The following is an 18,999-nucleotide window of genomic DNA, read 5'->3' as shown; positions in this document are numbered from 1 at the left end:
GCAATATCATATATCTCAGCCGCGGAGGGTAAATATTGTTCTTAATTTAATTCTAGTTAGTGTGAGCGCACACGTGGGTGATGGCGGGAGCGGAGCCGAGCGGAGCGGAGCCGCAAGTCGCACGTTGCACATCAAATATTTCAGACGTAACGGCCCAAATATACTCGCAATAGCTCGCCCCTAATCTTGAGCCAACTCAAGTATTGCACCGTGCACCTGCAGCCAAATTCGTTCCAATTAGGAGAGTTAGAGACCGCGTCGCTGACTGAACAGCAAATGATGCGGTACCCACTTAACGCGGCCCGACACTTAGGTGTCGTCTGCACGTAAATAAATTCAGTTACAGTAGTAAGTGCATGTCATTAAACTTTCTTGTCGTTGTCTGAGCGCTGCGCACTAGCGTTTGTTAATTATCGGGATTTCAATAATACGTTTTCTAATTGAACTGGCATGAACGCAAAGACAACCATTTAAAATATTTTAACAATTTACCAGCCACGTGATTCTTATTTTTTTTTTATGTTATATACAGTATATTCTATTTCAAATTATTATTCCAATTATATAGGAGTTCATGTATTGTCCGATAATCATTTGCAATATCGTTACGATATTGTATATTTGAAATAAGAATTTATTCAATCGGACACTTAGACGCTGTTATCGGTTACTCCATTGAGAATCCAAGCTATATAGAGCATACTGGGATCAAGTGGCGTCCATACACGGTATCTACAAGATCATTGAATCCATTTGTGCCGTGTTCAAATGCTTAGGTGCAACTGAATCGACACCGGGGCTCAGATAGTAATCCTACTCACTGTTACAATGGGCATTATCGCACATATCTCGAACTAGTGACCGCTACTGTCTTCCCATATTAAGAGAATAAATTAATAATTCTATCTCTTTATTAATTTAGACTTCGCCCTTTTATCCCGTTTTTTCTAACTATGAGTATTTTCTCTATCTTTCTTTAAGCGAAATGCCAGTATTAAAACAGTATTCAAATATATTGTGAGAGTATTTTTTGATATTTGAAGAATCAACTTAAAATCAAAATTTGAAGGTTTCAGAGTATATATGACCATTGTAGCATAAAAAGCGTATTGGGCTCGCGTTTCTCAGCTTTTCATATATAATTTCTATCCCGCTCGTTGTGCACCAGTATTCCGTCCAATTATTACTATGAATATGGCTTTGGAAAATATTTTAATATGATAAAATAGTTCCAAAATAACTGTAAAAACAATTAGTGACGTGAATAATATTTGCGTTCTGCGTCTCTTACTTCGTTTCTTTTCCATTGGTAGTTTAATGACGTGTTCAAGCAATGCTTTTTATATTATTATTTGATGCCGATGTTGATTTTATATTAATAAAACGTAAGTCGACAAAGTCATTTTTTTTTTCATTATATTGTGTGAAAAAAATATGAGTCCACGCATACTTATAGACTTTAAGTGATTTCGCTTAAAATAATTCTGATTTTTGTTGACATCGAATATGTCTATTTTTTATGTACATTTTTTAGATTTATTTCTAAACCACAGTGGGATACCAATTAAAATTTGATACCAAATCTTGATGTGAAATAAGATAGCTTATTTAACATCAAGATATACTAACTACTTTGTACCGATGCAAACTTACGTTCCCCCTACTCAGGACGAAATTGTTGTGTACTATAGACGCATTAGGTATTCTTACAGTTGTATTTTTTGTAAAATATTTAAGCCTGATCAAAATTAATATGATAATAATGATATATTGTGCTATCGAATAAATCACATTGACGTTGTACGTATATACGTATATGTGATATATTGTCGATACAGTATGTCTGAAATATAAAAATATAAATCCCAAAAAAATACATTGGGCTTTCAGTTGCGGTATTTAAATTATTGTATATCAAATGTCAATATATCATGGGATGGTCGACAAAGATTTTACATCACATATACGTACAGTCGTACATATATTTTCATCCATCAGATTTGTAAAAATGGTTCGCGTTTCCTGCATAAATCCTTTCATCGCTTCAAGGAACAAACATCATTATCCTAACAATACCTTGAACGATGCATGAAACTATAGAAGACATGGTATTAGACTGTTTACTCAATATAAAGTTAACGTAATCGACTTTACGTCGGAGCCATCGCACGAGTACATAAACCGACATGCTCTTTTTCAACCAGCAGTGATATCCCACTAATGTGCTTTCTCCTGCAATCTTTTCTTGCGATGACACGCTAAAATTTATGGCCTCTTTCGGGAATTTAGTTTATAATGCGTAGAAATTAAGGTACGTTTTACATTACTGTCCAAAATTCGACTTAGGATAATTTGAAACTTAAAAGCGACGATGTCAATCTTTATCGCAAGGGAAGTTGTAGGAAGGGGGAGGTCGACTAAGGAGGGTGCGCCACTGCGTCGATTGTAATCACGCAAATGGTCCCATATCAAAATGTCACATTCGTATGATATCGATGTTTCGCTGTCAATTTCGCGTGGCTGTGGTTTTTGACCAGGTTTTTATGTTACAATGAATGAAAATATGATACATTTTACGACAAACTAAATGTCAATGAACTGCTTGTCGCTTTTCGCTATCCGCCTTCATACTCTTTTACAAGTTGCAGCCATCGAATGAAATGATTTTGTTAAATTATTTTGACCGAGCATAGTTCAGTGGAATTAATTAATTTAATGTTTTATAATTTTAAGTACTTAAACATTTTTGTTGGAAGGGAAATTAGACCGCTTTTTTCCATCAAACAATTTAAGCTGTTTAATATAAAAGTCGTTATCATCAACTTCTCAAAGTATCTTAAAATAAAAATGCTTGAAATCACGAACGGAGCAGTCTTTTGGTGGTTCGTTTTATTTTTCTATCGACACAGGCTGCCGGCTAGCCACTGACTGCGATCGCTTCCATTAAAATAACTCGTTAAAATTTATCATCGACCCGCTTAATCGCTTTAGCGCCACCATCTGGGGTTTTATGATTTTTCTGCTTGCTCTGTATACTTTCGTGGTCATTTTATAACGTTAACAAAATTGCTTGCGTGAGACGCTTTAAAGGTTACCAACGTTTTACTTCGATGTAAAGGAGCATAAAAGAATTATTTCGCCGGACCCGAGTACAGAAGCGTTCGTTATCTTCCTTCATGCCTAATTACAATATCGTTATAAAAATGAATATTCTCCTGGGTGAAAATCCAATTTAATCAAATTATACCGGATTTTCTGCAGCTGCGTTATTCCGTAGCGCACTCAAAAGATAATTAAATAATTAAGAATGTATGAATGACGCTGTAAAGCCGTTTCTCTGATATTGTAATAATGCAATCCTCTTGGGCAAAATCTTTTAAATTATTCTCTCACGCTTGGATCGTAATTACGCAGACGTGGATGCCTACGGCTCGTGCATCCATTGCGAATACGATTAAATGTTTTGGAAAACTTGTTAGACAACAATCTCGTTACCACTCGTTTGTCGTAGACCAAAACTATGCATGACGGATGTACGTAGACTTAAAATCTCGGAGCAACTACTTGTTACAACTATTCTTTCTACGGTCTCTGTTGGATCTGAACGTATTGATCATTAAGCATACGTCTTTCTACTGCGCTGGGCAAAGGCTTATACTCATTTGGAAGCGGTATTATCAGAATCTCCTTTCTATCTAGAATACTTTACCCTATTTACTGTTTTCGTATTTTAGATTTTTCCATTACTTTTTTTACAATTTGATAATATTTTATCTTGAAATAAGGTTCGATTTTTTTGGGTTATGTTTTAAACGCAATTGTTAAAAAATATAAAAAGTCAGGATAAATAACAAATATGCCATTAATTTATACGATCGTTTGAAAACTAAAGGAACTGCTTACTCAATGAAAAACAATACATTACAACCGCATATTAAAGCTGCCAAAAAAACAACAAAGCTTAGAAACCGGTCGACAAAACGGCTAGTACGAGTGGAAATGAAACGTTTTACCTCTAAAAATGTCAAAGGTAGCTTCTTTGGGTTTATATTTTGCGTTTATAACGGTCAGCGGCGCGTCGAGATACGAGAAAAAAGACCAAAGCGACCGCTCGTTGCCGGAGAAAATCTGAGGGCTTAAACAGTGCCACGTATGAAATAGTGGCGCTCGGTTACATGAAAAAGACGAGAGGAGAAATCGAGTGACAGGACCACGGTGGAGGATTTTCAGTCCGATGCTTTTTTGCTGGCGGGATTTTAGGAATGGACAGTGCAGCCGCACAGGCGATGCGAATTTATCGCGCGCTCTTCCCGCCCGGACGTGCGGCCATGATTAGTTGGGGGCGGAAACGCCTGAGTGATTTTTTTCGTGCTCGAGTCATTAAGTTAAAATTAACTAGCCGGCTCCTTAGTGCTGTTGACGTGGTTGGTTTATTTTCATTGCTTATTTCTTATTTGAAACGCCTTGAAATATAACGAAGTTGTTATTTTATGGAGATAATAATATATATATATCATACTCTATCATATTTCAGATAAATTTTACTTCAATAATATTTTATAAATTAACGTTTTTAATTAACACTTTATATTTTGGGTCCTAAATGTATACCATTTATGTAGCATGCAAAAGATTTCGAATTCGAAAACAAAAAAATAAAGTCTACATAATCGTTGATATGTTTTTAACTTCTATTAATAAAATATTGGAATTAATGTATAAAACAATAATTAAAGATATCAATTTGACGTATTATATATTATTATTTATCTTTAAATGTAAAGCTATCATATTAACATTTTTTACAGTATGGAGGCGGACTGGCAAATCTACTACTCGGCTTTAGACACTATAATAAATATTAGCCCCTTATATGCGTCAATGCGCATACAACCTTGGGGACTAAGATGTTGTGTCACTTGTAGCTCTGGCTCACTGACCCTTCAAACCGGAATACAACAATATTAAGTATTGCTGTTAGCTGGTAAAGTGTATTATGATAAATGGAAGCCGCCTACCTAACTAGGCGGCTTGCACATAGCCCTATCACGAAGTAAAATGCTTTATGATATTCTTGAGATATAGGTAATAAATTATAGTCATGTAATCAAATATTGTCTATAAAGACAGTTCTGTGGCGGTGTGGAGAATGCTGTAAAAATGTTAATTTTTTTTTATTTTCATCAAAATATTATTTAATTGAAGGACATATTTTTTATAGTAATTTGATTTATTGAATATTTTTTGCGATGTTGTAATATCTTTCTTAAAACTTAAAATGCTACTCCTAAAGTTTAAACAATATTTTCATAAAACCATATAAGTAATGATGAACTTGATGCATAATTTAATACGTTGTCGATATAACATTTTCTAACTATACGTTTTGTTTCCAGATTGACCCCAAAGTGGCCTTTCCCAGAAGAGCACATCCAAAGGTAAGCCTTTGATAACAATCCGTCAGATTGCGGCCAAACATAAATTGAAAATTAAACCTTGCTTTATTGAGTCCATTCAAACATAAAATCGCCGCAAGGGCGCCCTACTCGACGAACTTACTACATATTGTGATTGTAAAACATCGTGCTCGGACGCCGTTTGTTTATTTTCAAACATTTACACAAAATATTATTTTAGGCTGGACATAACTCTCACTCGCTATTAAGATGTTGGCTCATGATGCATAAATAACTAAGGGCTAATAATTTAGTATGCAGGCTGTGATCTTGAGACCGTCCGTACTCTATAGAGCTCTGATTGAATCGCGTTACTACATATTCAGTCCATTTGCGTTTCCATCTCTTTATATTAAATCTCAAATAGTAATGTCGGCGTATTTTATTCGAATATTGAATACTACCTAGCGATATAATTTTCAATGTGTATTTAAAAACATGTTGTAGACTCACTTATGAGTTCTAGAATTCGAATTACAAATTTTTACTTGATAATCCAATTAATACGGGATATTTACTTTTATTTTTTATTTGGTGGAGCTCGATATACCGACATTATCTACGAATGTCTTGTTCACGAGATATTCCCGTATTAAATAACTGTAATAATAAAAATAATAACGTTAATTTGAAATCTTGTCTTGTATTTAAATTTATGTTTTATAAAACGAACTTTCGATCGTAATTAGAAAAAAAAACTTAAAAGTATAACAAGTTTAGAAACGGATTCCAAGACTCTTTTTCCAAGGAAGTAGTATTTTAAAGTTTATAGAAAGCCGGACAGTTCTTGAACGAATAAAATAAATGTATGAAAGTAGAAATGGAGACAAAGTTTGATATAAACGCACGGCTTCTCGACTACGGGATTAAAGCTTCAAAATTTCTATTTATTTAATAAAATTCAAATCTTATATTTTATAAATTGCATAATACTACTGTGAATATAAATGGCCAGTTCTCAATGCTGTATTAAGAGAGTTAAACCTCATTAAAACCATAAAAATTTCTGATTAATCTAAAATTAAGAAGTTATACGCAACAATTGGCATAATATGTGTACAAATCGAAATTTCAAAATCTTGACGTACAAGGATTAAAACTCCTCGGTAAAAATAAAAGGAAAGCATGACACAAAGGACAATAGCAAAGTCATCCATCTTTCGTGGATAGTCCATCGCGCAAACTACAATTTCAAAAGGATCCTTCGGTTTCTCAACAACACGAGCGTCTAATGTGAAGTTGGAGAGTAGTTTTTTTTTCAGGTTGAACTCCGGTTTTTGCATGTACATCAGATATTCTATTAAAATGCTCAGTTCTTACCTGACTTACTGGATATAATAATCTTGGATAAATATCAATGTGATACTAATGTACGAAACTTTCCTAAATTGTTCAAACAACAACAATTATACCTGTAAATTTGCCACTGCTGGGCTAAAGCCTCCTCACCTTTTGAGGAGAAGGTATGGAATATATTCCACCACGCTGTTCCAATGCGGGTTGGTAGAATACACATGTGGCATGTGAATTTTTATGAAATTAGACATATGTGTGTTAGACCTTACGACTTTTTCCTCCAGCGCCGATCACGATATGAATTATAAACACAAATCAAGCACATAAATATTCAGAGGTAATTGCCTGGGTTTGAACCCGCAATCATCGGTTAAGATTCTACCCACTGGGCCATCTCGGCTCGTAATTCTTCAATGCCTTCGTAAGAGTTTGATTATGTATATAATTCTCGAGTATAGATTTTAAAATAGACATTTTATTCTTGCACACTGCAAACATATTAAAAGCGAAATTCGTGCGTTTCCTCGACGGAGTGCACAATTTCCGCTGCAGACAATCAAGTTTTGACGAATTTCCTACGTCATAATAATCAATATTAGGTTTCGCGCTTCGAGGGAAGATTTGTATATTGAATTGTTTGTATGAATGCAATGTAAAAATAAATGTCAAGACGACTAAGCTGACGTCAAAAATAAACTAATACAACCTACGTAAGTGAAAGACCAACGTGGGTAGAAGTCTTTTGTTTTTTTTTTTGTCGTTCAATTCATAACAATTCAATACAAAAAAGCCTTATAGAGTTTTATTGTTTTTGGAAAATCCTTAATAAAAATTAAAAATTCAATTTTATTATGCTATGTGAAAACTCGGTTAGTTTTAAGAAAGTATAATCCGGCTTTGTAGATTTAAGTAAATGTGAGGTATCACTAGAAGAGCCAACCGCATTTAATGTAAATCGCTTTCAGACGCGCCTCGCTAGCACGGCTAGTTTTTTACATTCAAGTAGCGGCACTTGGGCTTTTACTTGAACTGGTATGGTTAGAATATTTCTCTTTTGTATTTTTGGCATTGAGTGCAGCCAATTGATAACAAATTTGAGTACATTACGGGCAATGTTTGCAATTCAAATGTTGTTTAAAAGGAAACGAAACATAACATTTATGTATGTAACTACATACAGTTTATTCACGAGCATTTAATATTGACGCAATAATATTAAAGAGGTATTATAAATTTTAATTGCTTAATTAATACTACCGAAATGTTATAAATCTATAAAACGGTGGAAAGAGACGGCACGCCAGTAACTTCTTTTATATGGACATTAAACGTGATGGATGGTTTTAAAACATGACGTTATATTACTCTATCCGAGCAAGCCATGCGGTGTTGCGTGGCCGGTCAAAGGGGATGCCGGCTATGCGAATTACATGAATACATTAAGGGAGCACTGCCTCATACATGTTAGGTACACTATAATGCTTACGAATAAATTTAGAGCATGTTCCTTTATCATAGTATTACCAAACGGCAACTATCTATGTAAATTCAGACGTTCTATAGATTATCCGATGATAACGAAGTGGCTATCGATTGTAAAATGCGATACAGACACCGTCTGCTGTCTGAAGACACTCGGACAAGACACCTTTTACAGAAGTTAAATTACGATAGAGAAATAAATGCAAAGTTTGTTCGAAGTTGCACGGACAGTTGAATGAAGTAAACAGTATTCTGAAGGATGGAAAAGATAACTTTTTCTTTGCCTAATTATACGCTATGATAAACGATGCGCAAAATCGGATGATTCAGTCAGTACTTGTGGGCCGAAATTCAAATTTCTGATTATCGTTTGCCCGCTTCTGGTTCCCTTCTTACGCAAACAATAGAAAAAAGGGGACACCGCTCTCCAGGCGCAAGCTAAGAACAAAACAAACGAATTTTTAATATCGTCTTTATCGATAATTGAGACTCCTCGCGAAAACCTCTTATTTTGAAAACTTTTAGAGACTGTGAAAGAGGAATCGTGAAAGAAAATGGAATTGAGAGAAAAAACTTTTTTCATCTTCTTTGTTTGACATTGACAGTCACTAAACTTTTTATTTTCGTAGTGGATCTATTTAATTTGGGATCGATTCAGGGAATTTAATTGTTCGACATCTGGCGGAAAACGCTACGTGATATTGAATTTTTTTAATAGAAAATTCTGTTTCGCTGTGACGAAATATATTCTTATCAATTACTTTGTGCTGCTACGCAACATAAATATCGAATAGTTTTGGCGTTGCATTCGCTTTGATTCGTTTGAAATATCGTTTACGTTTTGTAAGGATTTATTCTTAAAAATACAGTTCCTTGTAAATTTAGTAGGTATTTGTAGATAGAGGGCGGAGCGAGCAGGGAACAAAGACTAATATGTCATCTCGGCCAAGTTAATTGACGCGGTTTCCGCACCGACGCGGCGGAACGCAGACGTCAGCGTTTCCTTCGCTTACATATTTATTTGAAACAATTGCTGACTCGTACGCTCGACGTTTTCATTTTCAATTTCATATAATTAAAATTAATTATCATCGTTCCTATTAAAATGATTTTTACATCGTTAAATCGAATAAAACCATTTAGTTTCACTTGACATATATGAATAATGATGCTTCGGAAGAAATTCTATAAATATACGTATATGAAAAAAAATATACATATTTTTACTTTTATTGCTATTAAAACATTTCGAACAATCCTCGATATATAGAGTAGGTAACATTAAAACATTATGAACACTTATGACTCATTTCGTAGTAAGATATACTTATTTCTTATCGCGTGTCCAATCTATACCCTTTGCAGTCTCGACCTGGTAATATTATAGTTTGTTAGTGCCTGGCCTTCTTGATCGATCTGTCCACAGAAGACCTAACGTTCGTACTATAAATAAAATAAATCAAAGTCACTTTATAATTCAACCTTTACTTAAACACGATGAAACGACATATATTATTGACATTTTTAGTCTTTACGTAAGTTTTTAGACTTGTGGTAAAAATGTATTTATATCGATGTAATTATATTATCATCTTGTAAGGATATATAAAACGGATAATTGAATATTCCCACACAAATGAATAGAGGCGTAAAGTAGTCGAAGGGAGCCTTAATTTAAAAATGATGTCCGTTCAAAGTTTATCCGAGGAGGTTTCAATTAAAAAGCTCTAATCGACCCCGAAACGGTCCCCGAAAATTGGTAGCATTTGTAATCACCATAGCGTGAGTTTATATTCCTTAATGGACTTTGCTGAAGTAGTTCCAACTCTCCTTACGGGTAAGATATTTGAGTAAAAACTAGCAACTACCGCAGAAATCGTAGATTGCGAAGTAAGGCGCCGAGCGGGTAGTGTGGCGTGGCGGGCCGCGGCGGGCCCACTTGGCGCGATTTAACGTGTTTCATTAAACGTTTTGTCGGTGTAATCGCAAGTAATTTAAGTGAAGAGAGCCCGGCTTCCGACTTTGTAAGTATTTTGTGTTTTCTTTTTTAATTACTTCGTTTTAACTTTGTTGTCGGGTTTTAAAGGCTGACTGACAGCCAAATAACAAAGTTCTTTGTAACTATTTAGGGTGGATTTAATGAAATTGTAGGCTTTTTATAGGGTAGCGCCTCGCGGAATAGGTGATTTGGATGTCTGGTTACACGGAATCGCACTCGTAGCGTTTTTATTGTAGTTTTTATAACTTCCACCACGCCTGTTGTTATTATTTCATCCGTTCAAAAATAAAATATCATTGGATAACTTTAGCAATTTTTATCAAAGGTCACAACTCAACACAATTCTATAATTTAACCTCATATGACTCTTATTCAACAAATTATTTCATTAACAAAAATATGCTAGAAACAGGTGCGACTGTAGTGAGCTGTCCAACAAAAATCTATTAAAACTTATAGAGCGCTAAAATGGCGCTTCATCTAAGTCCGATGGAACGTCGTTAATTAAAGGTAAAATACGACATATAACATAGCCGTGAATAATGCGAGCGGCGGCTGCAGCTTCACTCTGCGGTCGCGGGACTTATGCGCCGCTGGACGCTAGTTATGAGCTTCGTCCCGCCCATAAGTCACTCGCTACATCTGTTTCATCATTCTCCGAAGTTACCTTGATTATAAAGCAGCATTTTAGATGATTTCCCACTCCGGTAGTGCACTAGTTGAGTAGTCGGGTCGAGAAAAATGTGCACGACGCTCGCAGCTGTGTCCAATACATGCAAAACTTTGATTTTATATCGAATATTGCGGAAAAAATAAAACGCTTACTTTGTAATTTACTTTTATTGGACATAGAGAGTATGAATTATTGAAAACTTTTAGCATTGTCAGGTAGTTACGTTAGCCTTTAATTATCATGTTCATTTTTATCGATAAAAAATTATTAGTCATCAGTAATAGTATACCATTACTCGTTCGTTCGTAGCATTTACTGTGTTTTGTTCGTAATTCAATAATAGTCTAAATGATATTTCATAGTTATAAAAAGCGTGTAACAACTTTAAAAGCTATCAAACTATTACGGTTGAAAAACAAATATATATATCATAAATTTTGTGATGATGTGAGTTTAGTATTTTTGACATTTGAAAAATAGAATTACCATATATCAAACCTCACAGGCTTACATAATCTGATCTAATACTGGGAGTTTTTGGTAGCGTATCAAAATTCATTAACGAAGTATAGAATCACCTCAGCTACCTCTATAGGAAAGCAGTCTACTAGTAAAAGTATATTAATGTATAGTTTGTCATCAGGCAAACAGTCGGTCATAATAGAAGGTCTAATCCTTTTATTGGACACAATGAACAATAAAGAAACATTTAAAGGTACCCAAAAGAAGCGCAACATAAGTACCCGGTATCAGCTGAATGTCCTATTTCTGGAGATGATGATGATAGACAAACTCAAGAAGTGTAAGAAGCTAAATAGAGGTTTGTAATATTTAAAATAAGAACAGTGACTGAGCGAGGAAAATATTTTGTCGATATGGCAAAATGATGAATAAATGCGCTTGTAAAAACAAATTGAGTTCTAAGGCTAGGGATAGATATAATGATACATGTTGTATTATTGGAGGCTTGATGGTGAATGCGACATTGTTCGGATTGTGTTGAAACTTAATCTGAGACAATTGGGAAAAGAGTAAGCTGTATAATTTTAGCAATCAAAATATCAATATACATGCTTGAATGCTTATGATATTGCTTGAGAATAAAAACGAAGATATGCCTATGACAAAGTTCTCGTAGATGTATATGGTCCGAAACCGGTTTATGAAAGTAACTGGAAATATTGGCTTGACAATCAGTTGGTATAGATCTACACAAAGATTATACGATTTCAGTAGTATTTTAGGTTATCTCCGATAATACTATATTATGGAACTTTACCAATACAATTGGACTTACTTAACAATAATGAATATACTGAGATACTTCTCAGTATTTTGTACCGATTATAGGATGCGTTTAGGATGAATAAAGCAGTGGCAAGTCACAATTCAAGGATTATAAGTACCTACTGAGTTCTACTTAAATTAGGTCCAAAAATTGATAAAATTGTCATCTGACCTGTTTGGATAAAAGGATTGCTTTTGCAAATTAGCTCAGGTTAGAATGTTGAGTTTTTTTTATCGTATAGGTTGGTGGACGAGCACATGGGCCACCTGATGGTAAGTGGTCACCATCACCCATAGACAATGACGCTGTAAGAAATATTAACTATATCTTACATCGTCAATGTGCCACCAACCTTGGGAACTAAGATGTTATATCCCTTGTGCCTATAGTTACACTGGCTCACTCACCCTTCAAACCGAAACACAACAATACTGAGTACTGTTATTTGGCGGTAGAATAACTGAGGAGTGGGTGGTACCTACACAGACGGGCTTGCACAAAGCCCTACCACAAAGTTGGTTTTATAATAACTCACATATTAGAAATACTGAAGGAAAATCAGTTATAATGGCACATACAGTAGTGAGGGATGACTATCGTATTATTAAAAGAGTATTTAATATGAATATGGAATTAAATAGAGGAGAAAAAAGATAGATAGACAATGTGAGAAATGACAAGTTCAATAATTAAGTAGTTATTGAGGATGAGATGAGAGAGAAATAAATGAGAGAGATAAAAATACTGCACTGACCCAAAATAAATGGGACAAGGGCAAGAACGGTGATTAATCCTCAGGATTCAATCTATTAAAAAAGTCTTTTATATTCAAAGATAAGACATCGTTACAATTTGATAAGAATAATCGAATATCCTAAAATTGTTTCATCTCATTTTCAAATTGTTTGAGGATAAGGATTAACTAAATATATGCTTACTTTATATTACTTCCACAAGCGCTCGAACATCGACTGAGTTTTAGAAAACGGTCTTGAAAGGAAAAGTTCCACATACGAGTACAACGGGGAGCATACTTTGTAAAGAAATTGCATTTAATCATGTTGGGACCTCCTCATAACTTGTGCTTTCTCTCGTATATTTTATGAATTCCTACATACTTCTTGTCAACAATTACTTTAATAATTTCGTCGTCATGTAAGGTTTTGTACACCTCAAATTATTTTATTAATTAAAGGCAATTTTTCAACCAAAAGGACGTTCACATGTTGATATTTTTTGTAATACAATATATGAGTTACTTTCATGATTTTTTTCAGCGTGAAAATTATTTATTTCATTTAGCGTTGCGTATTATGAATTTAATACTTTGCTTATTTATTTGTAAGTAATATTTAATTTTTTTTTATGGTAAAAATTGGCGTTGATTTCAATCATTCAAACGAAATTTAACCGTTCCTTACATTGCCAATGCACCACCGATCTTAGGAAAGATGTTATAAACCTGGTGCTTGTTACACTAGCACGCTGACCCTTCAATCCGTAATGCAAAAATACTGAGTATTACTATTTTGGCGGTAGTAGTAACAAATTATTCGAACCGTGGGTAGTACACCCACGTTTGTTCTACCCACATACATTGAATGAAGCATTCCTTATTCAATGCCCTTATAATTATTGGACCTAAGATGATGTCCTTAGTGCCTTGATGAATAGTATTGATGTTTGGTTACAGAATAACCAACAAATAAGTGTAACCTACCCAGACGGACTCGCATAAAGTCCTACTAGTATCCTGTATTTGAATTTAGTTATTAACTTTTATCACTATTGTTCTAATTCGATATTCCATAGTTCTCTAGTTCAAAAGAAATTAAAACAGAATGCAATCGCGGAGCTACACAGATATTATTCCCTGGCGTACACTCGCTATGCATTGACAGTCAGATCAAGTATTTCCGCTCCGTTACATAGTTTAAACCTTCTTTTATTGGTAGTTTCCTATTGATTTTCATTATTTCAGAAGCAAATTCAATTTATTATTATTATATTAGTTTATGTTTATTGGAAAATCGTTTTTTATTAGTCATAGAACCTTTGCTAAATAAACATTTTTTTTTATATTTACTAAGAAATGTTTAAGTAGATGTATGCCGTAGGTATAAGTTTCATTAAATATTTTATACGTAAAGTTGAGGCAGAAAAACCTTTTCTATACGCCAATGAATAGGTTAAAAAGGTTTTATAAATCAATATGATATTTCTTTTAGTACATTTTTCAATTGAAACATCTGCTTTAGAAATATTTAGGTTCAAAATGGCTTGTCATGTACTTATGGTAATTTTTATAATTTGTTTTCTATTATCTGATCAAAGCAAATTAAAATTAAAGATATATTTAAAAGACAACCGTGTTACATAGTTGGTTTTATTTAGTGGCAACACTCATTTATTCTACTGTTAAACAACAATAATAGATACATCCTGGCTTGGATAACATCATAGCTCCCAAAATTGGTGTTATAATGGTTAATATTGCTTCCATTACCAATGAATATGGGCAATGGTGATTATTTCCAATAAGTAGCCGATTCGGTCGTTCGCCCAACTTAAAAACACACACAAACAGAGAGAGAGACGTATTCGAACATACATGACTTGCCTAGAACGAGAACTACGCTCTAGCACACCGAAATACCCCCTAAAAACACTGAGCCACGAATCCCTAAGGGGACATATTAGGAACGCTTGCGCATGTTACTGTGTCGCCCCGAGATTGACACAGTAACTAAATAATATTAACACCACCAATTAAAAAAGTTGGTATCAAATATATATAACTTTTACAAACTAACATTTGAAATTCATTAAGCTTTGATTATGCATGTCATTGTATTTATATTCAACGATAGTCTTTGATTGCATAGAATAAAACATGAGTTATTTTTTTATTTCATTCCCCTTTGAAAGTATTCGCAATCAAGAACATTGATACTGTCGTCTCATCATGTCCGCTCAGCCACATCTGACAAGGAATGTATAATTTGCTAAAATAATAGCAATATTAATTAATAACTTGAAAGTCAACACCCTCACCCTGTCATTAGTTTGAACAGAGATGTATGAGTATATCAATCATTAGAGCGTTATCGCTTTCGCACACGACGTGCCTTCAAGTAACTTTGTCGTATCTTGTTTGTGTTATTTGTGCTCGTTTTGAATAACCCTACGTCAAACTATTTATTTTGGATTTTAGTAAAGCTATCTCCCTATTTTCCGATGATTCTATTTTATAGAATATAAACTTATTAACCTCACGTCGTTTTCATATTCATCTATCATTATATATTATAAAACAAAGTCCCCCGGCCGCGTCTGTGTCTGTATATTCGCAATAAACTCCAAAATTACTGAACGGATTTTGATGTGGTTTTCACTGATAGACAAAGGATTTTTGATCCATGAAAAAGGTTTAGATACATAATTTATTAAGGTTTTTGTGTAAATAAGTTGTAATAGAACGACAATGATAAACATGTCGGGTAAGCCAGTAGCCATTTAATAAAACAACAATTTTATAAATAATAGTTAAAAATATAAAAAATAATATTATGTCCACCCGTGTGAAGCCGGGATGAGCAGCTAGTGTCGTATAAGTATAGAATACTTAAACATATTGTGTATGTATGAAATTGTTCTTTACGTTTCATTGTTACTTTATTTTGTAATAAAAGATGATACGCGAAATTCGTTTGTGCTGAATTTGGAAGGCAACGTTATTTATTCAGCGACATTTTACAAAGTAACAATTTTAATGTATAAATACAAAATATTCCAGCATGGCTGCCCGCAATCAAGCGCGGGTAATTATAGCTGTAATAAAAATTACATATATTTGTTTACATTCCGGATGTGGGCAGGAGTTTGAAGCGGGTATAGGATGCGGACCCACGCTTATCCAGGTCGAAATTCCGGACGAATTTAATATTTAATCTCACCCTCTCCTAGAACATTTACCGGTCCCGAAATACCCTATCCGCGGGGCCACATCAGTTCGGTACAGTTTTTTTAATCGTTCGGACAAACACTTGACGTAGTCGTGATGGATGATGGTACAGGCTGGGTCACGTTTTGTCATTTTATTAATGCTAAAATTGGCAAACGGTGACGTGGTTAAAACGCGAAAAGAAATTGGCTTCTTACGTTCAAATTAATCTCGGTGCTTCTGAAATGTTAACAAAAAATATCCGAGAATATATACATTGCATCTAAAGTGTTCCATTTTCAAATATCTAATTGCCAACAGCGAGAATCATTTTATATTTATAATAATGATACATACTACATAACAAAGTTGTAAGTAATATTTGTTAATAACTTATAGTGTATGTACTTAAGTGTTATAATAACCGTCAAAACATTTTAGCCGAGTAAGTCAGCGACTTGACTGTGGGTTAATAGGGTGTCATCGTATGATGGGTCGTCCGCCTTACAAGTTACTTGTTCATCAGGAGTCGCACGACGCTATCTTATTGACGCGAATTTATATATAATAATACAAATTTCATGCAATACATTTTTAAATAAGGAATTATATCATCAATAATCTCAACGCTTGTATTGTTTTTTATTATACTAATTTTTGGTACGTTTTTGGTACGTACGTTTGTATATAAAATTAATTTGAACTTATTTAACTAATATTTGTTTTATTTTAATTGTAAATTAAAATATTGGTTTGGTATAAGTATATATAATGTCTAGTAAATTAAAGAAAAATTTAATATTAGATAATTTATTTTAATAAAAAAATTGTTTGCCTTAAAAATGTATAAAAATGCAAGGCGGGAAGTCCGTGCGTTTTTGTTTCATTTCTTTAACACAATTTAGTTAAAGACTTTAAGATTTGGCAAGGGGCCGATTGTGTATATAAAGTTGTTCTGGCGTTGTGTGCTGGATTTAATTTAATATTCTTAACAGTTTTAAGAAAGTTTTAGTTCTATGATATATTTCATATCATAAAATTATATTTTAATCGATAAAACTATTTTAAGATGCCTGAATGGGCTTTTGAAATAAGAAAAGAGAGAGAATATAAAAATAATATTCTAGTAAGAAAATTTATATAAGTCTCAGTTTAAGTGAAACTATTCCGTGAAATTCTTACAATTTATAGAAACGGTAAACATTGAAATAGATCTTTCATTAAATTCCCTATAAATTCAAATCTTTAACAATTAGAAGGAAAAATTTTATGAACAAAATTCCAAACAAATTTACGTGTCGTCTCTAGCATCATCACGTAGCTCAAATATTAAATTTAGGCAATTCAATTTGATAACCTCATTCTAAGTTTTGTTATTGATAAAAAGGTTTTCTAGCTAACATAATTTAACTACTTATTATTTTATATAAGTTAGCATTGGCTTACTACCAAGCCCTCGTCCTTCATTTAATTTAATTATTACTGAAAGTTGCACACTTTACAAAATACATCACTTATGTATATATTTAAATATCGAAGCCAAGACACTAGTACTGTTACAAAATATACGAATTCGAAATCTGCCAAACGAGTGCAAACACAATCCAGCGGAAGGCGGTGGTACACACCCGACTTAAATCAAATAACTGTATTGCTTTTAGCTTTGTAAGCTTCAAGTGCAATAGCGTTGGTGGCGGATGTTCTTGCTCCGTCTCTAGTCTGTAGTCTATGATATTGCTCCACGCCCTTTTCGTGTAGCGCGGGTCTTAAGGCGACGCAGCACACACGCAGCACGCAACGAGTTTGTCTCTCACTTTCCCGTATACGTGACGCCCGACCTAACTGCTCCCTCACAGTTTATCCCTTTAATTGCCTTTTTTTCTGCAGAGGAGCCTTAAGCTCCCACCATATCTCCTCACGTCGCAATTACGGAGACGTCTTATGATAAATCTGGCGTAATTTGCATGAGATAGCATACGCTCTCAACTTTCACGCGAAGCTTCCTGCGCTTGTCGTTTATTAAGTTAGGAAACGTTTCCAAGAATGAAAATGACTTATTTAAGTACTAACTACTATCTTGTTATTTACATTAACTTTCATTAGGTTTATTTTAACACCAGATATTTTAATGCGAAAGTATCGATAATATCAGTCATATTTAAGGACGTACTTTCTCGAAACATTAAAGAGGAGGAAGTAAGGATGTTTAAGTAAAGACTGTAGGTGTAATATTTGAAACAATTTGCAAACGAAAATTTGGTCTCTAAACAATTTTTCTGTTGGAAATAAGATGCTAAGAGGCAAACAAAACAGGCAGTACAATCTGCGCGTTGCAACGCGGCGAATCGGCGGCCGACACCCCAAGGTTCCGCAGTCCTGTTCGCCAATCTCGACATTTTTTCTAGATACCGGTGCTTTGTTGAGCGGCAAAAATTGTAACGTCAGCAGACCGCCCTGCGGACTGCGACGGGGGCTATTTGTCGAACGATGCGCCAAAACATCGCATCGCAATCACACGGAAAAATTATTCCCCGCTAGATTGCTAGTCTTCGCTTTTTGAAGCTACATTTACGTTAGCGGGTTTTATATTGTGCGGCGTATGAGATAGAATTCGTATTATCTTGTTGGCAAGCACTTCGATACCGATTTTTGTTTCAATTCAATTCGAACAGAGATTTTGATAGAAAAATAGAGCTGTAGAAATTATCGAGGCGCGCTTTTATCCGCCCACATCGATATGCAATTTTTATGATGAAACAATTTTTTTTTAATTATTTGTACATATAAAGTGTTATACAAAATAAACCGGCTAATCTTTGAAATTTTTTTTCGTTACAAATGCCGTAGTGCTGAGTCTGAATG

General features: G+C 34.2%; 1 protein-coding gene across 7 annotated transcripts in view; it reads left to right on the top strand.

The window, feature by feature from the left end:
• The window catches only part of LOC124533325 (RNA-binding protein Musashi homolog Rbp6), a 468,593-nt gene that overhangs the window by 240,945 nt on the left and 208,649 nt on the right, over positions 1 to 18,999 (top strand). For all 7 annotated transcript variants that reach the window (XM_047108530.1, XM_047108528.1, XM_047108527.1 and 4 more), the window contains exon 5: positions 5,397 to 5,438. In XM_047108530.1, coding sequence (XP_046964486.1) covers positions 5,397 to 5,438 — 42 coding nt within the window. The remainder of the gene's footprint in view (positions 1 to 5,396; positions 5,439 to 18,999) is intronic.

Source organism: Vanessa cardui, chromosome 11 (assembly GCF_905220365.1).
Source record: "Vanessa cardui chromosome 11, ilVanCard2.1, whole genome shotgun sequence".
In the NCBI taxonomy this organism is placed as follows: domain Eukaryota; kingdom Metazoa; phylum Arthropoda; class Insecta; order Lepidoptera; family Nymphalidae; genus Vanessa; species Vanessa cardui.
The sequence above is the reverse complement of the archived record's forward strand: the minus strand, read 5'-3'. Positions and strand labels throughout refer to the sequence as shown.